Here is a 22,614-nt window from a genome sequence, read left to right as displayed (position 1 = left end):
AACTGAGCCTCCTGCCAACAGCCATGGGAAGCTGTCATCTTGGAAGCAGATCTTCCAGCCCATCAAGTCTTCAGATGACTGCAGGTCTGGCTAACTGCTTGAATGAAACTCCATGAGGGACACTGAGCCAGACCACCCGCTGAGCCACTTCTAGATTCCTGACCTGAAGGAACCATGTAAGATAATAAGTGTTCGTTGTTTTAAGCTGCTATATATTTGGGATAATTTTCTACAGAGCATAGATAACTATGATAGTGTGTTTATAGATGAAGTGAAAAAGAAAGCAGTGTTAGAGTACCCTTTCTAGACCTGATACTATTCAACCAGTGAAAATCCATCATCTTGACCCAAAAGCTATCACCAAATTGCAGTAAGAAGCTGTGATAAAATGGTTTCTTTCTTCTCCCTGCCCAGTTGCTACTTTTTATGTCACAAGCTGTCAGGATTTGTCCTATTATTTAGCATAATTGCCTAGAATATCTCTGATAAAGTTTGAGTACAATCTCAGTTACTAGGAGAAGGCTAGTAACCTGGCTATGGAAAAGCCCCAAAGAGAGAAGTTTATAATAAACAGCTTTGGTTCATTGCCCTGAAGCATCATAAACTGTATTTTATAAGAATATTCAGAACTCATAGACTAAATTGACAGACTTGGGGGCAGAACTACAGAAACTAAATTCACGAGACTGATGTAGAAGTCGGAAAGTGTCTCTAAATTTACCATGTGCAGAATGGAATTCTGGTGCCTTCATCCAGAGTTCCTCTTTTCCTGAATGGTAGATTCAAGGCCATATTAGCAATCAGGAGGTGGTTCAGTTAAGCTTGCAATTAGAGCCAAAAGAAATGGCAAGTCTCGAGGTATGTTCGTCCCAAGCCACAGCAAGTCTTGGCCAACTGATCCTACTGAAGTGGAGGATACTTCTGGTCACAAGTTGCTCACATCTCTTGGATTCAGTGCCTCCCCTCTATGGATAACATTGTATACACACTGTTACATTTTGTTTCCTCCAAACCTTGTTCTTGGTAAATTATTTCTGTTCACATTTTCGGTTTTTCTCAAATGAATTAATATCATTTAAAGACCACAATGTACCTAGGAAACATGGAGGCTCTTCTCACTACACATTGACTTACTGTTTAATTCTCTGGGCGTATCTTATTACCAAGTCCTTGGGAGGTATTTCACAGGTGCCCTCACCACTACCTGTATAGTTTGGATCAGAAGCCGATTATTAGTGTATCAGAGCTTGTCCAGAGATAATATTTTAGAACTGGCATAGCATTTCAAAGGCAGTTTTGTAATTTCTGATTGCTCATCTAAAAATTTTCATAATCAACAAAATCATAAGTTGATCACAAGGAGTTGAAAAACAAATATATTAACCAGTTATCAAAAATAGGGTATTTATGTAACGTTCTCTTTTTTCAGTCCACTGTATGTAGTAGTATGGTTTTCTAACTTGAGTCGTGAGTATTCTTACCAAAACTCATTCACATTTGGAACAATTACGCTAATTTGTACCTGTCAGTTTCAGAAATTCAAAATAGTTTTTACTATCTACAATTTAAAATTAAATTTCAAGAGAAAAATATCTTCATATTTAATGTCTTGGTATTAATCAATATCTAATGATTCAGAAGTTGAAAAGTATGTTGCATTTAAATGTATGCACTTGAATTATAAATACTTTGAATTATAATAAAATCATCTGTTGCCCATTTTGTAATTAGATAAATAGAATTATAATGAGCTCAATAATTAGTGATTAATATGCCAAAATAATTTCATAAATTTATACACTAAATTCTAAAATCTTTTTAATATGCCAAAATAATTTCATAAATTTATACACTAAAACTAAAATCTTTTAGTTTCATTGTCCTTAGAAATCCAGGAAAAACCACTCAATTAATGGTCACTTCACTTTTCATTTTTATCAGACACCATTCTTTTTGACTTTGAATCCTACTGAATATATCTTTCCCTGACCATTTCTGTTTAACTAAAAAGAAAAAAATATTTTTCTTGGAAACAAAATGAAGTCTCAGTTAACTCAATAGTTGGTGAAATGTCACCTGAAATTTTAAATAGCTACAAATCCCCAAAAGGAAAACACATTAGCTTTAATACAGCTAGTACATAACAGAAATGAAAAGAGCTATTTTGGGAAAGCTAATGTAAGTAGAAAAATTGATTAAGGTATGCTCACTAAAAGTCCTGTCATCAATATTTTTATTTAGTATATGTTAGAATATAAATACATAACAATGCACCCTTTCTTATCACAGATAGTCTGCATAACTAAAATTTATGGCCAACATTTTATAAAATAAAACTAAAACTGTAAATTATCAGAAAAGGAACAAAGATATAGGAAAACAATATGTTTTCTATAAATTACAGAGGATAGTTACAATGAAAATCCATTACTTTCCTCTCTAACTCAATTTTACTAAATAAAGTTAACATGTATTATTCTGTGAACTGCTTTTGGCCCTTTCAAAAGACAGAGGTCAAAGACAATGTTATCTTGATGTCATATATTGTTCTTAGTTCTTAACTGGAGTAGAGCTTCCTTTCATAGTCTTCTTTAGGTGGTGGTAGTTTGGCAAGATTTTCATCAGGAAATCCAGCTGTAGTGTCTGGGGCTAAAAAGATAAGATAATTAAGAACTGACCAACAGAAAGCAAAGTCAAGAGTACCAGGCAGAAATGATTATCAGTAGATCATGGAATTCCAGGTGATTATCACCTATGACTTATTTTTGCTTACCTGTTTTTTTTTTTTTAATTTACAACAAATATACATTGTTTGGTAATAAGAAAAGCCAAGAGATTTTATATATAAAAATATATATGTGATCCTGTTTTAAACCTTGCTTTTATACATTTCACCCTGGCCTCTAAAATGGTAAAAATTCCAATTATAGAAGACAACATAAGTGAAATACCCAGAGTACATTGCTTTCCACAAGACCTACACAGCACACATCTGCGATACTCAACTGATCTTCATTTTCATATACCAGCTTTGCTCAAACTCCCCTCATTATAAAACTTACCTGGAGGGTACCTGTGAAAATATGGATTTGTTTAGGTCCTTGCCCTAGATACCCTGATTCAAAAGGTCCCAGGAACCCTTTCTTTTAATAACGACCTCTACATGATCCTATGATCACTGAAAAATGGAAAATAGTATTGCATACCATTGTGTATTAAACTTCAGGTATTCTTGCTTACTTAGTTCTCCTTTTCTCAACTTTAGCTATTTATCCCTCTTTAATTATTTTTATTGTTATGCACAAAGATAGTGAAAAAATACTGGATTGGTTCTTATTTCCTTTTTAGATACAGAAGTAATACTTGCTTATGATTATAGTAATAATAAAAGCTAAACATTACAGAAATAGAATAATCCAGAAAGAACTGGAATTTAAATTTTTGATAAAATATAGCTAAGAATCAGAGGCAAAGTGATAAATGTCTCGAAAATATTTTCTTTGGGAGGAATAGGAGGACACTGAGTAACTAAAGAAATATATTGAGTGTGCCAACCACTGAGGCTCCAAATTTCAATCAGAATGTCTTCTGTCCAAAAGAAGCCCCAAATGCCCTTTTCTTATTCGTCTCCTACTCTAACAAGAAACTCCAAATATGTACTCTTCATTACTCTTGGTTATTAGGAGGAGATAATTTATCGTAAGCCAGGAAAATATCCACAAGCTGTATTTATTTTCAAGCTAACTATGTTAGTAAACTAATAGATGGACTCAAGGTAGCTTGTCCAGTATAAATTTAGTATGGTCACTTCTTACCCTCTAAGTGATATTTTAAGATGCATTTTCGCTGAAGATGCATCACCAAACCTTAAATATGTTTTTAAGGTTTGGTGATGCATCTTCAGCGAAAATGCATAAGACCAGGAATAACATCTCTGAATTTTCTTTTCTCATAATTCGTTTATCATTGTCATCTTTGTACATTTTTTTTTTTTTTTTTACGCTCACAGCACCCGGTCTTCCTAGGTGGTCTCCCATCCAAGTACTAACCAGGCCTGACCCTGCTTAGCTTCTGAGATCAGACGGGATCGGGCGTGTTCAGGGTAGCATGGCTGGTAGCATATGTACATCTTTGTACATATTTTTGATATTAACTTAAAGACCTGAACAACTCCACTGCAAATAAATTCTAGTTTTAGGAATGTTTCTCTGATGTTTTATTTTAATCATTTGCTTTTTAAATAGTGAACTCACTGTCCCATTAAAACAATTATGTAGTATTTGGGGAAAATTGGCAGCCCTAGAAAGAACTCTTTTTAAAGAGAAGTTCTAGTACCTGTGGTCGCTCAGTCTGCACCCGACGAAGGCAGTCTACACCATAGATCACTGTATTCTCAGGGATAACTTCAAACGTATTTAGGTTGCAACAAGCCCCAATGATGCAACCGCTTGTCAATATTACGTTTCTGCCTACATATGCTGCAGTAAAAAATAGGAAGAATTACAAATTAAGACATCAAATAATTAGAACATCATTTTTTTCTAAGATGATTTAGGTATAAAAATGCAAACTGGCCTTAAGAAAAAAAATTAACGAAAATACTTCATTTCAGAGTTTGTATAGCATAATGGCAGGTCCAAACTGGTATTCAAAACAAGACCCTGCTGCTGATTAGTTGTGTGACCTTGGGCAAGTCACTATAAATTCTTGAAGCAAGTTAATCTATGAAATAAAGTCCACTCTACTTCACAGTTTGCTGTAAGTAATAAATGGGATAGTAAATGTATAGTGTTGAGCATATCTTGGACAAATAGTAAGTACATAATAAATAGAAAATGACAATGATGATGGTAATCATAATTGGTATTCCAAATTAAAATAAAAACCATTAAGTGATTAACAAAAGTCTAATTTTATTGTTTAAAGAGAAGCATTTTCTTCCATGCCAGTCAGAACCAAGAAAGATAAAGCATTATGCTACAGAGGTGTCACTGTTCAGGTTCTTTCTGGACCTTTGTGGGACAAGCTCTTAGAGTTGCTTCCTAGTAGTGGTGATGACTTTACATGACCCTCTGCCTGGTCCCATTTATGATAAATGGCTTACATTTGTTTCTGATTGGCTAGGGTAGTAGATCTGAAATTAAAGAAAGCAAACTACTAGAGAAACTGATTTTCTTCTTTAATTTTACAATAACATTAATCAACTAAATTATCATTGACACTAGTATTTAGTAGAAGTCCTTTCCGAAACTTTCATTTGAACTTTATGACTTAATTCAATCCTGATTTAAACATACGCAGTTGAATTTTTAATTTAATATATTAGACACATTACCAGATTGGATTCCTTAAAGGTAAAGAATTAGTCTACTTTAGTCCACTTTCAACCACAACTTCTTTCCAAGCACATCACTTAGCCATAGTTGGTACAGACATACCCTCGGAAATATTGCAGATTTGGTTCCATGCCATTGCAATAAAGCGATTATTGCAATTAAGCAAGTCACACGAATTTTTACTTTCCCAATGCATATAAAAGTCATGTTTACATAATACCATAGTCTATTAAGTGTGCAATAGCATTATGTCTAAATAACAATGTATCAACCTTAATTAAAAAACTTTATTACTAAAATTGCTAACCATCATCTGAGCCTTCAGCAAATTGTAATCTTTTTGTTGAGGGTCTTGCCTTGATGTTGATGAAAACGCACTCTCTGTGAAGTGTTAGAAAGCGAAGCACAACAAAACGAAGCATGCCTGTACTTAGGTTGTTCGTTTCCCAGACACCACAGAGAAAGGAGGCAATCACTTTTCACAATAAAACTCGGAACGTAGCTTACCTTTTGATTCAATAACATTATTATCTCCCATTTTCATGGCTTGGGAATCTGTGAGCCAGAGTTAAGTAAACATTGTAAATATGTTCCTCTTCTCTCTCTGCTAATTCACTATGTCCTTACCCTGCACTGGGACAGAGGGCAGAGGTGCGAGAAGGGCCGTGCAAGCTCAGCCGGCCAGAACTCCTTGTTCAGGGGAGTCGGAACGTTTTAATCTTTAAATATAAATACCTTTAAGTATAAATAAATGACTTCTATGTTTTTTAAAGAAATAAGTACCTTATACCCCAATTCTATGAGCAACATATTTTCATAATTGTTTTAAGAAAACTAAAACTAGCTATCACACAATCACTTAAAGACTGTAAATGGTCTGAAATATCTTTACATAAATATGTATAATACCCTTTATATAACTGGGAATCAAACTATATAAACTTTAGCAGTTCACTTTATTTGGTTCCTTTATATGTGCAAGCATTATTCTGTACCATTAAAATCATTAAAAACATAATTTTAAATGACTGCTTAATGGTCCTAATAGTCCATTTTATGTTTTATTTAAATATCTTGCTATTGTAACCATTTAGATTCTTTTCCTCTAAGTATTTTCTATTATAATAATGTTTTGCTGACACCATATAAAGATTTTACTATCTTTTTAGAGTACAAAATGAAACAAAAGAACTGATGATACTCTGGAGGGAAAAAAAAACAAAGAATAAAATATTTTCATCATTTCCTTGTAGCCAACAACATATTGTCAACCTAAAACTATAGAGAAATCAAATGGACAGAGCTGTGGTTCTTAAATCAGGACAGAAGCCAGGATTACTATTTCTGTGTCCATTGCCACTTAGTCATTGCTACCTGTCAATAAGTTGTACCAACAGGACCAAAGTGGTACGTTCAAAATGGTGAGCTAAAGGTGTATGTGTGTGTGTGTGTATGTGTGTGTTGTTTGTGTGTGTGCAAGTGTGTCTGAAAATGGCATACTTCCATTAATCTACTGGGTTATTCAGTGGAAGAGAAGAAAAAAATTTTTTTTGATACACTGGATGGCCAACTCTTAAAAATGTAATTTATATATATGTTATGTATTCGATAGATAAATTATGACAATTTCTACCAAGGAGATTTGGGTACTAAAAGATAGCTGGGAATGATTTATCTAAAATTATTGTAAAGGATACAACAGCCAACTTCAAAAACATTATTGGTGCCAATGATCATAGTTTTGGGTTCTGGATCTTCAGCGTCAGGGGTGATATTATCAGGGTGACTATAAAAAGAAGAGACATATAAACGAAAAGTTAATGCAAGAGACAATTATCTTGTTTTAACATTTGAGTTCGTTCTCTCAATTTTACCTACATCAAGCTTAAAATATATAACTATGTCAGTAATTTCTTAATCCAAGCAATTTATCCTGTATGCTAAAGAAGACTTGATTCTGACTTTAAAAAGAACTACTGAAATATAAAAAAGTCATAAGTATGTACAGAAAGACAGCCTTCATTTATCTTTTATATTCAAAATCCAGAGAACTTCTCCAGGACAAGGTAAAAAAGATACTGGCTATGACTTTTAGCTTGCTGAACTGGAATCAAAATCACGCCTAAATTGCAAATTTTCCATTCTTAATAATCATTTGAGATTATAAAACATAAACAGATATTTACATAAAATAATTATTTTATGCTGTTAGGTAGTTAGTTGAAATATTTGGAAAATAAATGTTTGTGGTCTAAGAAGAAGAAGCCATTTTAAAATGGTGATTTACCTCTGACAGTTGAGTTACAGCAGGATATAACTGTTGTTAATTGACTTATGCTAACAGTGCCAAAATATATTTTTATAAGAAACTGCTTAATATAGTAAGAAACTCCCTAATCCTAAGTAAGCATTAAGATAAAAAAAACTCTTTATCAGTTAAATATTTTCCCAGGTCTTTGTTAAAAAATTCCATACATGGTTGCTATAAATTAGGTATAAGCTTGAACTTCCTGCCAAAATTTTATCTAGAGAGCTTTAAAAATGCTTATGAAAATTTCATAAGTATTACATTCTGGTTCACTAACATCATGTACATGGTTCTGATATTTTATTATTATTTTAATCTTTAAAGATTAAAAATTGCCTCTAGGGCCCCAAATTTTTCAAATATAATTCTGGGTGTTATCCCTACAAAGCATATGAAGATATAGGTCAAAGTAAAGTTCATGAGTCTAAGCATGCATAATAGCATTTCAGCCAGAACCAAGAAATCCAACCAAAAGACTCTTCAGGGTTGTCGGCACAGCACTTGGACATTTCGGGTACTAGGGAAATGTTTGCTTAAGGAACAAAGAAGGTAGAACTATGTAAGGGGAAGATTACCCGATTGAGTGTCGGAAAGTCTAGTCAGCCACCAACGAGCTACCTCACCTTGGACAAGTCTCTCCACTCAGCTGGTCTTTGGTTTCCTCATTTACTAGTTACTTGTGTTGAAAAAGATCCCTAATGTTTCTCCAGTTCTAAAACAGTGGGCTTTGCAGATGTCAGTTATAAAAGGTTCCTATAGTTAGAAGTAATTAATAAAAACACTATCTGTGGCACTCAGTTCAGAGTAGTTGTAAGAGTCTTACTCACGCATTTATGATAAGCGCCTGTTCTTCTATCAGGTTACCTTCACCAATCACTATTGGCCCGGCTTCCGCAATAATTCGTGCTTTAGGGTGGACCACTGTTCTAGGTCCTGTTAAAAGTATGGTGAAAAGAAATTATTGGTTGAGGCTAAGCTTCCCACAGGAGGGCAGGAGGTGACCAAGGGGGGGCCAAGGCTGTTGGGAGGAACATTTTCTAAAGTATGTGCCAGGCACCACACAAGGCACTTCACAAATGTTATCTCCTCAGCTGTTATCATTAGCAGTTAGTGCCAAATCTCAAACCAAGGTGAGTGGAGACAGACAGCACAGGCTTAGGAGCCAGACAGCCCTGGCTCACCCTCTATTTTGAAGCCTCTGTTATCTCAGCAGTGAAATGGAGATGGTGATAATACCAGTCTTGCAGGGTTGCTGTAAGGATCAGATGAGATAATGTTTGTAGGCCCAGTATTCTGGCACATAGTTGGCAATAAAAATTAACTCCCTTCCTTTCCTTCATATAAAGGTAAGGTGTCTTTGCTTATAATTCCGGTGCTTTCTTACACTAGTGAACCACCTAACACTTTCTTATGCTAGTGTACTACAGGATTAGTCTTTTTATTAAATGATTAAGAGAGGAATATGGGTGGGCCAAAGTCAGAAAATATGGAAAACTAACCTCAGCTTTGTTACTTTGTTACTATCACTGTTATAAGCTTACCCATGGGAGGAGGCAGACCTTCTGTTATCTGGAGAAGGATGTGATATTTAACCAGTTAAAGGTAGAAAAAGGTGAAAGAGACACAGTGGAAGGAGCTAAGTGTGATCACTGGAGTCCTGAGACTCTGATATAAGGGGACCTGACACAATGACTCCAATCTCAAATTGAAGGGAACAGGAAAGGGGTCTCATCACATCCATTTCATGATCAGACTGGTAAAGGCGCTGCATTGCCTAAACATAGATTCTGGAATGCTAACACATTCCCTCTCCCAGCTTTTATTTACCCATAGTCCTAGAATTCTGGTGATAATGAAACCACTGATGAGAAAACATAACCTCATTTTAGCCTCTCCCTCCAACACACACTCCACCCACCCCAACAGCAAGGCTATTTTTACTAGTAAACCAGAAGACAGGAAGTAACTGGCTCCGAAAGTAAGAGAGAGTGGGCAGAAGTGTTGACAGGAGGTGGGGAAGGAATCAGGAAGATGACATTGACCATTAAATTCAATTGTATAAGTTGTTAATTTATTCAGTAATCATTATCTGCTTCTGACAGGCAAGATGCAGCACTGTATGTTATGAGAAACAAAAAGACATACATGCTATTTTTGCTCTTTGAACTTGTTGTCTTAAAAACTGGGACCACTTCACACACTCACTCGCAAGTGACTAAAATAATAAGGAGATTTTCCTGGTGCCCAGAGAACTGGAAGGAACCTCAGTGAAGCTTATTTTTTCCTAACAATGAAGAGCTGAGTACTGATACGGGGCTGGGGATGGGGTGGGGAGGCTTAAGCAGGATGCAGAGTCAAAGGACGTACAGTTTGGTAAGAAATAACATGAGAGTGGCTGTGTTGTTTCTGTCACATCTGGCTCCCCAAACCTTCAGCTGCTAAAGTAAAATTTCCCCAGCAAATTCTCCTATTCAGGATAGCAGATCTCAGGATAGAAGACAGGATCTCTCAGTTCCTTGGGAAGTTTCTCAACTTGACCATGAGTGTGAACAAATGTGCCTTTTTTCCTTTGTTAAAATAATACACAGACACATAATTTACAAAATAAATACATGCTCGTTACAACAACTTCAAACGAAGCAAAAAGTACGAAGATCCTGTCATGCTAATCTCATTCCCAAGAGGTAACTATTCTTAAAAGTCTGAAGTATATTATTCCAGACTTAAGTACTACTGTATATAAACTTTATTTCACTAATAGTTTAAAAAATAAATTTAACTTGAAGGAGAAAAAACTGGATTACAAACACTTTTTTTAAAACTAAGGAATAGTACTTATTTTTCTGTAATTTGCTTTTTTCACCTAATAAGTCACGGTCATTTTTCCATATAAACACATCTAAGTAGATATTCTTTTTAATGGCTGAATAGTATTTCACATCATATTAATATATCATAATTTATTTAACCAATCCTTTAATAATAGCCATTTAGATGTAACCACTTTGCCGGGAGAGGCGCTAAACAATGCTGAAACAAACACTGGATTCCTTTGAAATGAGGTATTTCTTACAGGTCTTCCAGCTGTGTGACCCAATTTAAATCTGAGGTTTGCACACTAGGTTTACATTTTACTACAAAACCTTCTATGATAAAGGGACACAATCTTTCTATATTAGGTTCTTTGTAATTAAAGTCCCAGCTAGCACCTTGCCATTTTTCTAGAAAGTCTAGACTCTGGCCTCTATCACTTAAAGTCTATGTGCTTAACCTCGCAAAAGACTGCTTTCTCATCTATAAAAAGATGAGATCTATAACAATCTACCTCATTGGGTTGAAGTGTGGATTATAGGAAATAATGTCTGAAAGGGCGATAATGGGGTCTGGCCTATAATTCTTAAAAATGGAGGTTCATCACTATCTGCCAAGAAGAGCTAACAAATAACTTCATCATAGTAAGCAAAATAACTCCTTCTGGTCTGAGATATAGAAGAAAGGGTGTTTTACTCCTCTACTCAGGTTATCAGGGTATTATCACCTTTTAATCAGGGGGAAATTTCTGCCCCTTTTTGTAAAAAAGCAAAAAAAAAAAAAATTAATAAAGGTAACGTCCACACTAGAATTAAAAATCTTAGGACAAAGAGATCATAATGGCTGTGATAAAAACAGATACTTTGCCACTGCTAGATAAGTAGCCAGAGGCACTACATATTTTACTGGTCCCAAAGCTGCAGTTTTTGACAAGCAAACTTGCAAAAAGCTACCTCAGAATGGACCAATAAGACAAAGGTAGCACTGGGACCTGTGTTTCTTTAAAAGTTGCTTGAAAATATCTCTTTCAAAACAATTGATATTTTCATTTTTGCCTTTCAAAAATGATACAATATGTTAATTATAGGAAAATAAACATAAATACAAATTTAAAAAAATCTCAAATCTCCTATCTTCTTACACTCTATTTAAAAATAATGCCTGAGCTATTCTAACCAGGAGTTTTCTTGTTGTTATCATTATTTTTATCATTATTAATACGTATTTAGTAAATAATTGGAAAATTCCTAGTTACAAATCTGAGGGCCTTGTCCTGGGAGGTAAAGCATTATCAACAATTTACGAGAGACTTGTGCTTGAGACACCACCTCCACCTGGTGGCAGCGCGGCCAAACTACAAGTCCTGGCGTTTCGGGACTGAAAAACAGGTGAAACTATCAACTTTGAGTTGTGAAGTAAGAGCAAATGTCATGAGCGACAACAAACTGCATAGTTCCCTTAAACCTCTTGTAGGTCTTTTATGAAGAGAGACTAAAGAGGTCAAAATCCATGTACTTCAGTAAAGGTGACTGCTAAAATTTTGGTTTGGTGAACTTTCTGTCTCCGCACGCTTGCGTGCAAGAGGTTAGCACCAGAGCACTACTCCAAGCCCGAGACAGCGAACAGCACCCTGAAATGTGGGCGCAGTGTGCTCCATGCTTTTCTAAATGCAAGAAGCACTTTTACCTAGAATGGGTCTAAATTCAAACCAAGTTTAAGGGGCTTGAGGTTAAAATGCTTTAAAAACTAAAATCTGTCACCATGGAAAGTTTTTTTAAAGGCTGTTGTGAACCTTCTTGGGGCTCTTTCTGGCACAGCAATTTGAATATTTTCTTACCAAATGTGCTGAAACCCTATTTGGCTTATCTCCTTGTTTGGATAAATGTGTCTAGAGTTGGAGCTGGCTTACTGGCTGATGAATTATTTTTCTAACGGGTTGGCTGGGCTTGATGCAACATAGCCAGAAAGACATTCCTTGTATCAAATTTCCATTCCTCTCATTTGGTAAAGGACCTTTTTCCTCTCTATCTTTGCCACAGAAAGCAATCTTTGTGTACATTTTCATATATCAATAAATAGTTCAAAAAGCCACAAGCTCTCTTGAAAATTAAAACAACTCCTCTGACCTGTAAGCTGAAGTACCTGTAAGGACTGCTTCATAGGCCATGAATTTCTCAAGTCAAAGCCACTATTCTGCCCTACTGAAAAAAATTTTCCACGACAAAAGGGAAGCTTTTGATCTATATTAAAAACCCTAATGGACAGAAAGACAGAATAAGTGGGACAAAGAGCTTCCATCACAAAGCTTTTTCATTGCGCCAAGTTCTGCCTTCATATTACGATGTACCAACCAAGCCCAGTCCTGACACCAGGAAACTGACTGCCTTTCACCCTATTATGGGACTACAGGACTGTGCTTAAAGGTACCTTTCTGAATTAGTTTCAGCATTCAAAACAGAATTAATAGGAAACAATACATGACCCATGAATCAAGGCAGCCTAAGTAAAAACAGGCTTGATACAATGAAAGCTTATTTACCCAAATTATAATTAACAAGAGAGCTGTTATTTTTCCCGAGATCTGTTTCTTAGCAGCTTCTAATGAAGGGGCTCCAGCAGAACCTCAAGTCATGTGGTTCCTGGTTAAGAAAAATAGTTCAAATCTTCGGACTAGTTTCTTTGTTAAATCAAATACCTGGTTTTCTAGGAAGATAGAAGGTAGGGTTTACCCACAAAGTTCTACTACACTGAAACATAGCAAAGGAAAAAATTACTTTCTTCCCAAAATATTTCAGAATGAATAGTTGGGTAAAAGTATAACCAACTAGGGGATGAAAAATTATGCATGACATCCTGGAAAATCTAATATTTAAGCTACACTTAAATTTACTGCTACTTAACCCAGAAAACAGCTTATTAAGTGATCAAATCTTCATATTCATAGCATAACAGAGAAAAGCTTAAATTAATTATTCTGGTAAATTAATAAAAAAACAAAAACAATAAAAGTCATAAAGTGAAAAATAAAACACGGTGGGGAGAGCAAGTTTTAATTAGATAACTTATCTCTACTCCGTGCTTTGATTTAACTTTATATCTCCCAGGAGCTTTTTTATCTGGTACATCAGGAAAATGCATTAATAGTAGCCAAAAGGTGAGAGATATTTTATACCGAATATAACAATGATAGAAATGACTACCTAAATATCAGTCCTAGAACGTTTCCATATTTATATATACAATTAGAGATTTTAAAAAAATGTATAATAAAAATGAGATAAGAATTGTGGAAGACAGAACACTGGGTAACTGTGTCACTTCTGAATCTTTTCCTTAATTTTCAAAGTTGAGATGTTTCTGTAAAGTATTTGAGCAAATTTTCTTGTTTTAAAAAACTGGGTCAAAGATAAGCGCAACAAATACTTAGATCCATTTTTTAAAAATTGTACTTCTTATGTTATAATCCATCACTGAAAATATGTGTTGAACTGTCATTTTATATCTTAACTATCAGAGCTGTAACCTTATCAGCTAGTGGTCAAATACTGTATGAAAAGATTTAATCACTGTATTGACTTACATAATTTCGACATTTAGGGAAAGTATGAGGATAACAGGGATAAAGAAAGGGGGAGGAGCACAAAGTAGTGAAAGACAAAGGGAGAAACAGGAAAACAGAGTGCTGACTCCTGATACCCTAGCGCCCCAATCCTACACAGTGGTCCAGCGATTGAGCTTTTCTTTTCACAGGATAAGCCTTTACTGCTACTCTAGAAAAGCTTCTGCAAGTAACAGGAGTTATTTCAAATCTGAGATACACACACAAACACACATAGGTATAACTGTGTGTACATTTATGCCTGTAGAGGTATCTATACTATTACATAGTAGACGTTATATACTTATCATTTAAAATGGAGAAGTAGAAAGAAATGAAAAGTTTAGTCAGCTATATTACTTTAGTGTTGCTTTCCTTCTAATTATAGAATATCTTGTGAGCTAATCTTAGATGTTATTCCTTGGATCATGATGAAAACTATAAAAATACCAGAATAAAAATAATGCAGAAGAGCATTTTGATAAACATGTGGCCATGATAATTTTTCCTCATAAAAAGTTTGCAAGTGGTTGAAGAGTTAACAGAGAGTTAACACAGCACTGAAAAGAAATAGGGTCACCTTCTAAACTTTAAAAGTCTGTCAATATAAAATAATTAAATAAATCCAACCTGGCAGATTCCTAATGATGTTCCGTAATACTGGCACAATCATCACTGGTTTTATAAGACATGATGCCTAAAGTGGTTGAAAGCTAAGACTTAACTAAAATATACAAATTTTTTTTTTCTATTAAAGACACTGTTAGTGTAAGGGAGCAAGGCATATTTTCTCACTGAAAGTGTACTTAGTTCACTGAAAGCTCTACTCTGGTAACATACAGCTGCTTATAAGGCTAGGCTTACATTAATAAAACTATAAGGGGACTATATCCAGTGAAATCGTATGTAAAAGAACTGGGTAAAATGTGAATTTGGGGGAACTTAATCACATTCATATAAACAAAGTGCCACGTGTTGAATTGTTCCTTTTTTTTTTTTAAATGTCGGACTTGACCTCTAGCAAGGCTATTCTGATAAGATTTAAAAGTATGATTAGCTAACTTTTATTGAATGCTTATTATGTGTTAGGTTTTAGGCAATCACTTTCACAAATATTCTTATTTAATCGTTCAAAAACTTAGGAGGTAGGCATTCATATTTTATATGTGACAGTAACTAACTGCCACTGCATATTCATTTTTCCTTTATTCTTGTAACAAAATACTATTTTATTGGTGGCAAAAATGCGCTCAGTTAAGGATACATTTCCCAGCCTTCCCTGCAGCTATATGTGTCCATGAGACTAAGCTGAAGTAATCAGACAAAAAAGGGCTGTATGGAACTTTCAGGAAGACTACTTAAAGGGAGCTGGCTCAGCTGGGAGGTACATCTTTTTGTTTCTACTCCTTTCTTTTCTTATCCAAGGTCACACCTGATGCTCTAGCCATCACATCAAGGCTGGAACTCCTGAACAGTCAACTGATCATCCCTGAATTGCCTAGCTCCAGACTTTTTATATAAGAAAATAAACCTTTGCGTGTTTAAGCCACTCTTATTTGTAGCTGAACCGATTCCTGATGCCCACATTTACATAGATGGAGAAAAGGAAGGTCAGTGAAGTTAAGTAATGTAGCCAAAGTAAACCAGCAGGTAAAGAACAAGGATGCTAACTCAAGTCTATCAGACTTTATGGTCCAGACTTAATAAATACCCAGTAGAATGCAAGCTCCTCAAAGGCAGTACATTTTTCTGCTACATTCACTCCTGTGTCCCTAGTGTTAGCACAGTGCCTGGTACACAGTAGGTATACAATAGATGTTCCTCGAACAAATGAATGATTTTATTATATCATTAGTTTATCAGATAGAAGTTTAAATATAGACTCCATCACATTACATTCTTTTAGAAATATTAAACACGTATAGGAGAAAATACATTGTTCTGTCAATAAAATTAGGACATCAGTGGAACAGGCAAATGTAATAGCTAATTGCTGTAAAGCACAGAAATTAAATCACATCAGCTCTTGAGAAACAACACTAATGAACTATTTTCTTACCTATAGTTACATCACCTTTGATTTCACTTTCTACACACACAACTGCTCCAGGAGCGATCTTCACACTGTAGGAAGAAAAACGTAACATTTATCATGGGTAAAGTTTAAAAAATATTGTTACAGAAGCTATTCTGACACTGCAATGAAAAAAAAGGCTAAGAAAAAAAATTGATGGAAAAATGCAAAGTAAACTGTAAGAGGGTAAGGTTTAATATAAACATCTCAAGTGGTATACTCTCCATTGGGCTAAAATCATATATGATGCCTTATTACAATTATTGGGGGAAAAAAAGAGGCTTTGGATCCTTTACTTTTAACATCAGCATTGTTTCTAAATACCAAAAAGCAGAAAATCCATTAGTAGGGTACTGTTTAATGAGTTATAATATATTATAAAGAGAATGAATAATCCTTTAGTAGCGATTTAGAATGATCTCCAGGCTAAATGAAGTCAGAAAAGCAAAGCTGGAAAATGAACAGTATATAATATGCCACTAGTTTTGTAGAATGGAAGGAAAAGAATGTACATTCAAATTATTTAACAACCAGCAAGGTAACATTAAAACAGAAATCAGAATGTAATGTGATGGAGTCTATATTTAAACTTCTATCTGATAAACTAATGAGGCAATATAATAAAATCACAAAAGTTCCTATTTATTTTCTAACTATATATAAAACTGCTTATCAAGTGATATAAATTAATGCAAATTGTTCAAAACATCAATAATTCCTAAATTTATTGATGCTTTTTGATATTCCACTGTGATCTTTTGTCAAACGCAGCTGAATCTAGCTAAATGCTGAGCCATGAGACAACATGAACTGCAACAAATGACTTCCCCATTAAATTGACAGTCATTATGTAACTTGTTCTCATTAAGTAAAGAATTTTTCTTAGTAGTAATGATATTATAGTGATGGTATTAACTTCCATGAAATAACAATACCATTTTAGATATTTTGACTATAATTCTATTTGGACTTTTCAAATTTTTGATTTCTCATTGTTCATTGCTAGTATATAGAAACACAACAATTTTGTAATATTGACCTTGTATCCAGTGACCTTGCTAAGCAATCCACTTTGTTCAAGTAAAATATTCCTAGATTTTCTGGAATTTTCCATGTCAACAATTTTGTTGTCTGTGACTAAAGACAGTTTTATTTCTTCTTTTCCAATTTGTATACATATTATTTCTTGTTTTATTGCTCTGGCTGATTTCCAATACAATATTACATAAGAGTGATGAAGCCAGACATCCTTGCCTTGTTCTAAGAGCTTTGTAAGATCAACAAAACCTATCAAATTATCTTCTAAGCCATGAATTTAGCATTTAAACAAATTATTAAAATGTGTATGTGAAACAGTTGAAGCTTTGTTGACACAAATGTTACTCTCTTGATTTATAAATTTTCCAAAAAGTTTTTTCTCATTTCACCAAATATGTTTTACAACCGGAAAGGACCAGAAATCTAGAGTACAATGATTCACTCATATTAATATTATTTAATTTATATAAATATTCATGTATGAAAGTGCATGCTTATTTTTAACTTATAGCAGACAGTATAAAAAATTTAAAGATATTTTCTATTTGTTTTCCATGTCTTTTTTGGATACTCCTTTGACTTAAAAAATTGTTATTGCAAGGTCTTATTTTTTTTAAATGTTTTACTGTGAAAGATTCATATGTTTTTAAAATGTCCTCAATGATTGCAAATTTTCATTATATGTAATATGAACTTACATAAGACATGCTTGCCATTCTAATAAAATAAAGAGTTTAGCATATTCAGTTTTTCTAACTTTTGAGCATCATTTGCAACGAGAGCAATGAGTATAGCTGTACTAGTTTGTAACTGCTGAATATCTGTTTTTGTTTAAATATTTCCAAATTATCGCGGAAAGAACTGTTAAGAAAGTAATGATATTCACTGCCTTCAGAGAGAGGAGCTGGACAACAGGGAAAAAGGGTGGATAGATTTTTTTTTTCATTAAATACTATTTTTTAATCATTTGCATTTTGAATAACACAAATACATCCCCTCCTCAATAAATAAATAAAACAAACAAAAAGATCAATAAAATTGTCTTAAGACCAAGTGCCAAAGAGGTCCTGGACACATTCTCATAAGCAGGGTGAACTTTTATCCATTTTTCTTAAAATGTCTCCCTCGAATAATGATCCCAAGCGTCTTCTCCCTTTGATTTTATTTATCTAAAAAATACTTTCTTGTAACAAGATCTTAAGCATCCTTTAATGAAAATTAGACTCCTTGGTTTCCCTTTAAATCATTTTTTTTTATTCTTTAAATCATTTTTTCCCATTGCTTCAGCAACAATCCTCTTTAGTCAAGGATAAAATTATTATTATTCATTAGTATCACTTCTGATTAATTTCAATCTTCAAATAAATGACCTCCTATCACAAATAAAACCCTATTATGCCTTATTCACAGTGGCATTGATTATAGTATTTTTTGACCAGTGTTTATAAATGTTCTGTCATAATATACCTAGGATGCTTGATACTGTACTAGCAGAAACATGACACAAGTCAGTATAAGTAAGAAATGAAAGGATGTGTTATGAAATAAATGTGAATACTTAGATTATTTAATATGATTCTATTCTGGCCCATTTCTTATATTAGTTTGTCTGGGGTGATGAGGAATTCTTGTTTTACTACTTATGAAAGCTATCCATGATGATACAGCTATAATTTAACTGAGACACTTGGACACTTCTGGTGGCACTGTCCAGACACCTTTTTGAAAACACTGTACCAATGTGCATCAGGAAGCATAAAAATATTCACAATGTTTGACCTAGAAAGTAGAACAAAATGCAAAAAAAAGGGAAAATAGGAGAGAAAATGTGAGAAAATTAGAGGACCAATACATGAGGTTTCAAATTCAAATAAAAGAAATCTCAAAAGGAGAAAAAGAGAAATATTCATGGTGAAAACTATCAGAGAATAATACAAGAAAATTTCCCAGGACAGGTATCAATCTCAATTCTGAAAGAGTTCAGTGAATGCAAAAGACCCATGCCAAGTAACATCATCTAGAGATTTGTAAACACTATGGAAAAGATCCTTAAAGTTTCAGACTCCCACAAAAAAGTTACACATTGAGGGAAAAAATAATCAGAATGGCATCAGATTTCTCAATAGCAATACTGGATGCTAAAAGACCCGAAGACAAATCCTACAGAATTCTTAGGGAAAACTATGTTCAAACTAGAGCTATTTATCTAGCAAAACTAGCAATCAAGTACAGAAGGAAAATAAAGGCGTTTTCAGACTTGCAAGGACTTCAAGAAAAATAATCTCCTATGCACATTAGGAAGATGCCAAAGGACATACCTAGCTAAATAAAAATAAACCAACAGACAAGACAGATTCTAGAAACAGAGGCTCTAGCCTGCGAAGACAGAGGGAAACATCAGAACATTAGCCGTGCATCAACCTTAGAGAGCAAAGATGATAGAGGGCTTCAAGAGGAAGATCTCCAAGGGGAAAAAAGAAAGATTATGTGAGGATCATTTGAAAAATGATCTGTTGGAAGCATTTGACATATCTGTTGGAAGATCTGAAAAAATATCAATCAGTTCATAGAAAAGGAAGGAAATAAATGAAGTTATTCTGTTAAATTTTAGAAGAATTCAGTTTGAGGAGTCCATGGAAAATTCAGGAGAAAGACCTAGCAAGCAATTGAAAACACCAATCTGGATCTCATGAGAGAGCTCTAAACCAGAAATATAGCAGTCAGCAGGATTCAAACTCTTTAAAATATCTCTCCATTTTTCATATTCTAGAATCCCCCCAAAAAATAAGAAAAAAGAAAAAAATAACAGAATCCCCCCAAATATTCCCTCATATAAATGCAAAGTAATACCAAAAATACTTTTTAAATTGCATCAACTAAAGAAAGAACACATACACAAAATTTTCTTCTACAAATTTCAGTGAATGAAACTTCCTACCATGAAGTATTTTTAAAGCTTTAACCCAAAAGAATATACCTCAAATAAAAAACTAATAATACCTAGGTTTATCTTCAAGAAATGTTTGTGAGATTAGACACAACTACATGTGTTTCCATCGTTCTGACATGCACTGAAGTTAATGAAGTTAACCACAAAGCTTAAGTTAATGAAATTCTAAAAATGACCCATCTGGTCATTTTTAGACACCATTCCTACCGACAACAGGTAGGAAGGGACAGGGGTGAGGCAAACACTAAAGTGGGTGTCTGGGAACATACAGCAGAGAATATGTGTCACTTGACTGCTGAAATCACAGAAAATATATAACGTTTCTACTGAGTAGAAGAAAGAAAACTTCAGTAACATGAAACAGAAAGCAGAAAATGATCCAACCCTCTCATTTTATAGGTGAGAAAACTGAAGCCCTGAGACTAGAAATGTCTTGAAGCAAAGTTTGTTCCTGGGACATCATTACCCTAACACCAATCATCCCTTTTCTGTTAGTTGAAAGTTTCCTGGAAATATTCTGTCACTCTGGATATTTTTCCTGTGACAGATCAATGCTGTCCTTGAACGTATCACCATTTGTAAATGCAATTTCTCAAACGCTTCTCATTTAGAGTGGGGGCTTTGTGTGAAAATATGCAATTTTATTAAGCCCCGGTCGACTAAATTAGGTTTTATAAAATACCCCTTGTTTTAGATCTTATTTCATATTCCAACTTTCCATTCCCTCAGTCTTCCTCTCTCACTATGATTTTTTATGAAAAGAGTATTATCTAACATTTAACTTGTCCTGAATAAACAAGAATAGGAACGATTCACAGTGCCTCTCAGTCTTCAGTTTTATGCCTAAGGGAGAGGCCCCAGATAGAGTTTGTGTCCCAATCGGCAAGCTTCTCCGCGAGGCAGGAAATAACTGAATTCACCACTAGAACAATTAAAACGTGGTCCAAACATCCCCTGGACTCCACTGCACCTCGGAGTGGTAGGTGGATGGGGGAGCAGGCAGCTGGGAGAAGGCTTAGCAGAAGACCTGAGTTAAAAATATCAAGTCAACAGTATATTCATCTCTACTGTACACTACTATATACTGTACATGATATTCATAGTAGATCCATTACTCTGTAGCTTGTGAAAAAAGATTACAGATACCTGCCTAAGCAGAATAAATATCTAAATTTTATTTTATGGCACCCGAAACAATGTCGGTTTTCTTTTTCAAAAAGTATCAGCAGGGGGTGCTCAATACTACTGCTTTTGGAAATAGTTTAACAAGCATTTCTCTCATCCAAGCCGTTCCTGTCCACCGACGACAGTTCCTAAACAATGAAGACTGCTGGAGAAGAAACCACAATTCCTGTCCTCACACATTTACAAAGGAGCGTGTCCACGCTGGGCAGAATGTATCAAAACAGTTCTAGTCCAGGTGCGGCCTCCTTCTTGACAAGCGACTGTAAAACAGTTTACACAAATAGACACCACCGACAACAGGTAGGAAGGGACAGGGGTGAGGCAAACACTAAAGTGAGTGTCTGGGAACATACAGCAGAGAATGCAGCTATGAGCCATCGGCGAACAGCCGCACCCAGCGCAGCAGAATGGAAGGGGCGATGCACTCTCATCTCCCAGCAACATCGTGAGACCCCCTTACGCGCAGGCGCGCTGCGGGGGGACGGCAAAGTGGGACTGGGATGAAAGAACAAAAACCCTCCGGCACTGGTTCCGCATCCCTTCTCAGGCCTCCCCACCCCCATTTTGTCGCCTCCTGCCTCAGCAGAAGCCAGACCGGGACTTAAGGAACCATTTAGGCCGAGTGCCAGAGATAAGACACCATCTCAGTCCTGACCACTGGCGACCAAGAACAGGTTCCACCTCTGCCGAGTTGAGAATAGGCTTTTTTCAAACAGCTGACCCACCTCTTTTGAATCTTCTCCGCCATGGTTTGGCCCGGGTCTCCAGTTGGAGCCGAGATCGACACAACCGCCTGAGTAAAGCGATGATCTCTGCAAGCGATTGGAGAGCCTGGCAGGATTGGAAGAGGGCGGGGGCGAGGCCTGCCCGTGGGGGCGGGGCCAGGGCGGGACCTGTTCGCGGGGGCGGGGCGGGGCCGCCTCTGTCTGAGTGAGCCGCATTGTGCCAGGCGGAGGTTGGTGGACAATGCTAATTTTAGCGCAGTCCAGGGACAATAGATTCGGATTTAAAATAGCCATTTAGTCCAATCCAACGCACATCATTATGACCTCATTATGCCCCACCGTTCATTTTCGTTCTCCTTCCCGGTCTTAAAGTTCCTTCTGCTTGGCCCTGGGCCCTTTTCCTGTTCAGTGAGTGAGCTCATCTCTTCCTGGATGAGCTCATTATATCTATAATTTAAGTACCTCTATCTACTGGCTTTCTAAGGTTAACATCTATAGTTCTGTCTTCTTTGCCGAACTTCACACCTAGTTATTCGATCGCCTACTGCCTCAAAGTTTTATCAAACCTAAACGGTCCGGAACAGAGCTT

The 22,614-nt window shown here is 35.4% G+C and overlaps 1 protein-coding gene and 1 pseudogene across 1 annotated transcript; both read right to left on the bottom strand.

Moving 5' to 3' along the window:
• Positions 1-2,216: 2,216 nt before the first annotated feature.
• Positions 2,217-22,147, bottom strand: DCTN6 (dynactin subunit 6). Its single transcript, XM_011371848.2, has 7 exons — positions 22,026-22,147; positions 16,113-16,177; positions 8,472-8,577; positions 7,034-7,122; positions 5,844-5,891; positions 4,336-4,478; positions 2,217-2,649 (listed from the first exon to the last, which is right to left on the bottom strand). Exons 1-7 carry the CDS (start codon positions 22,046-22,048, stop codon positions 2,551-2,553), a joined length of 573 nt encoding a protein of 190 aa, XP_011370150.1. The 5' UTR covers positions 22,049-22,147; the 3' UTR covers positions 2,217-2,550.
• LOC111729168 lies at positions 4,001-4,119 on the bottom strand (annotated as a pseudogene).
• Positions 22,148-22,614: the final 467 nt, after the last annotated feature.

The sequence above is a fragment of the Pteropus vampyrus genome, unplaced genomic scaffold (genome assembly GCF_000151845.1).
Source record: "Pteropus vampyrus isolate Shadow unplaced genomic scaffold, Pvam_2.0 Scaffold8, whole genome shotgun sequence".
Taxonomy (NCBI): domain Eukaryota; kingdom Metazoa; phylum Chordata; class Mammalia; order Chiroptera; family Pteropodidae; genus Pteropus; species Pteropus vampyrus.
Note: the sequence above shows the minus strand (reverse complement) of the source record. Positions and strands in the feature narration are given on the sequence as shown.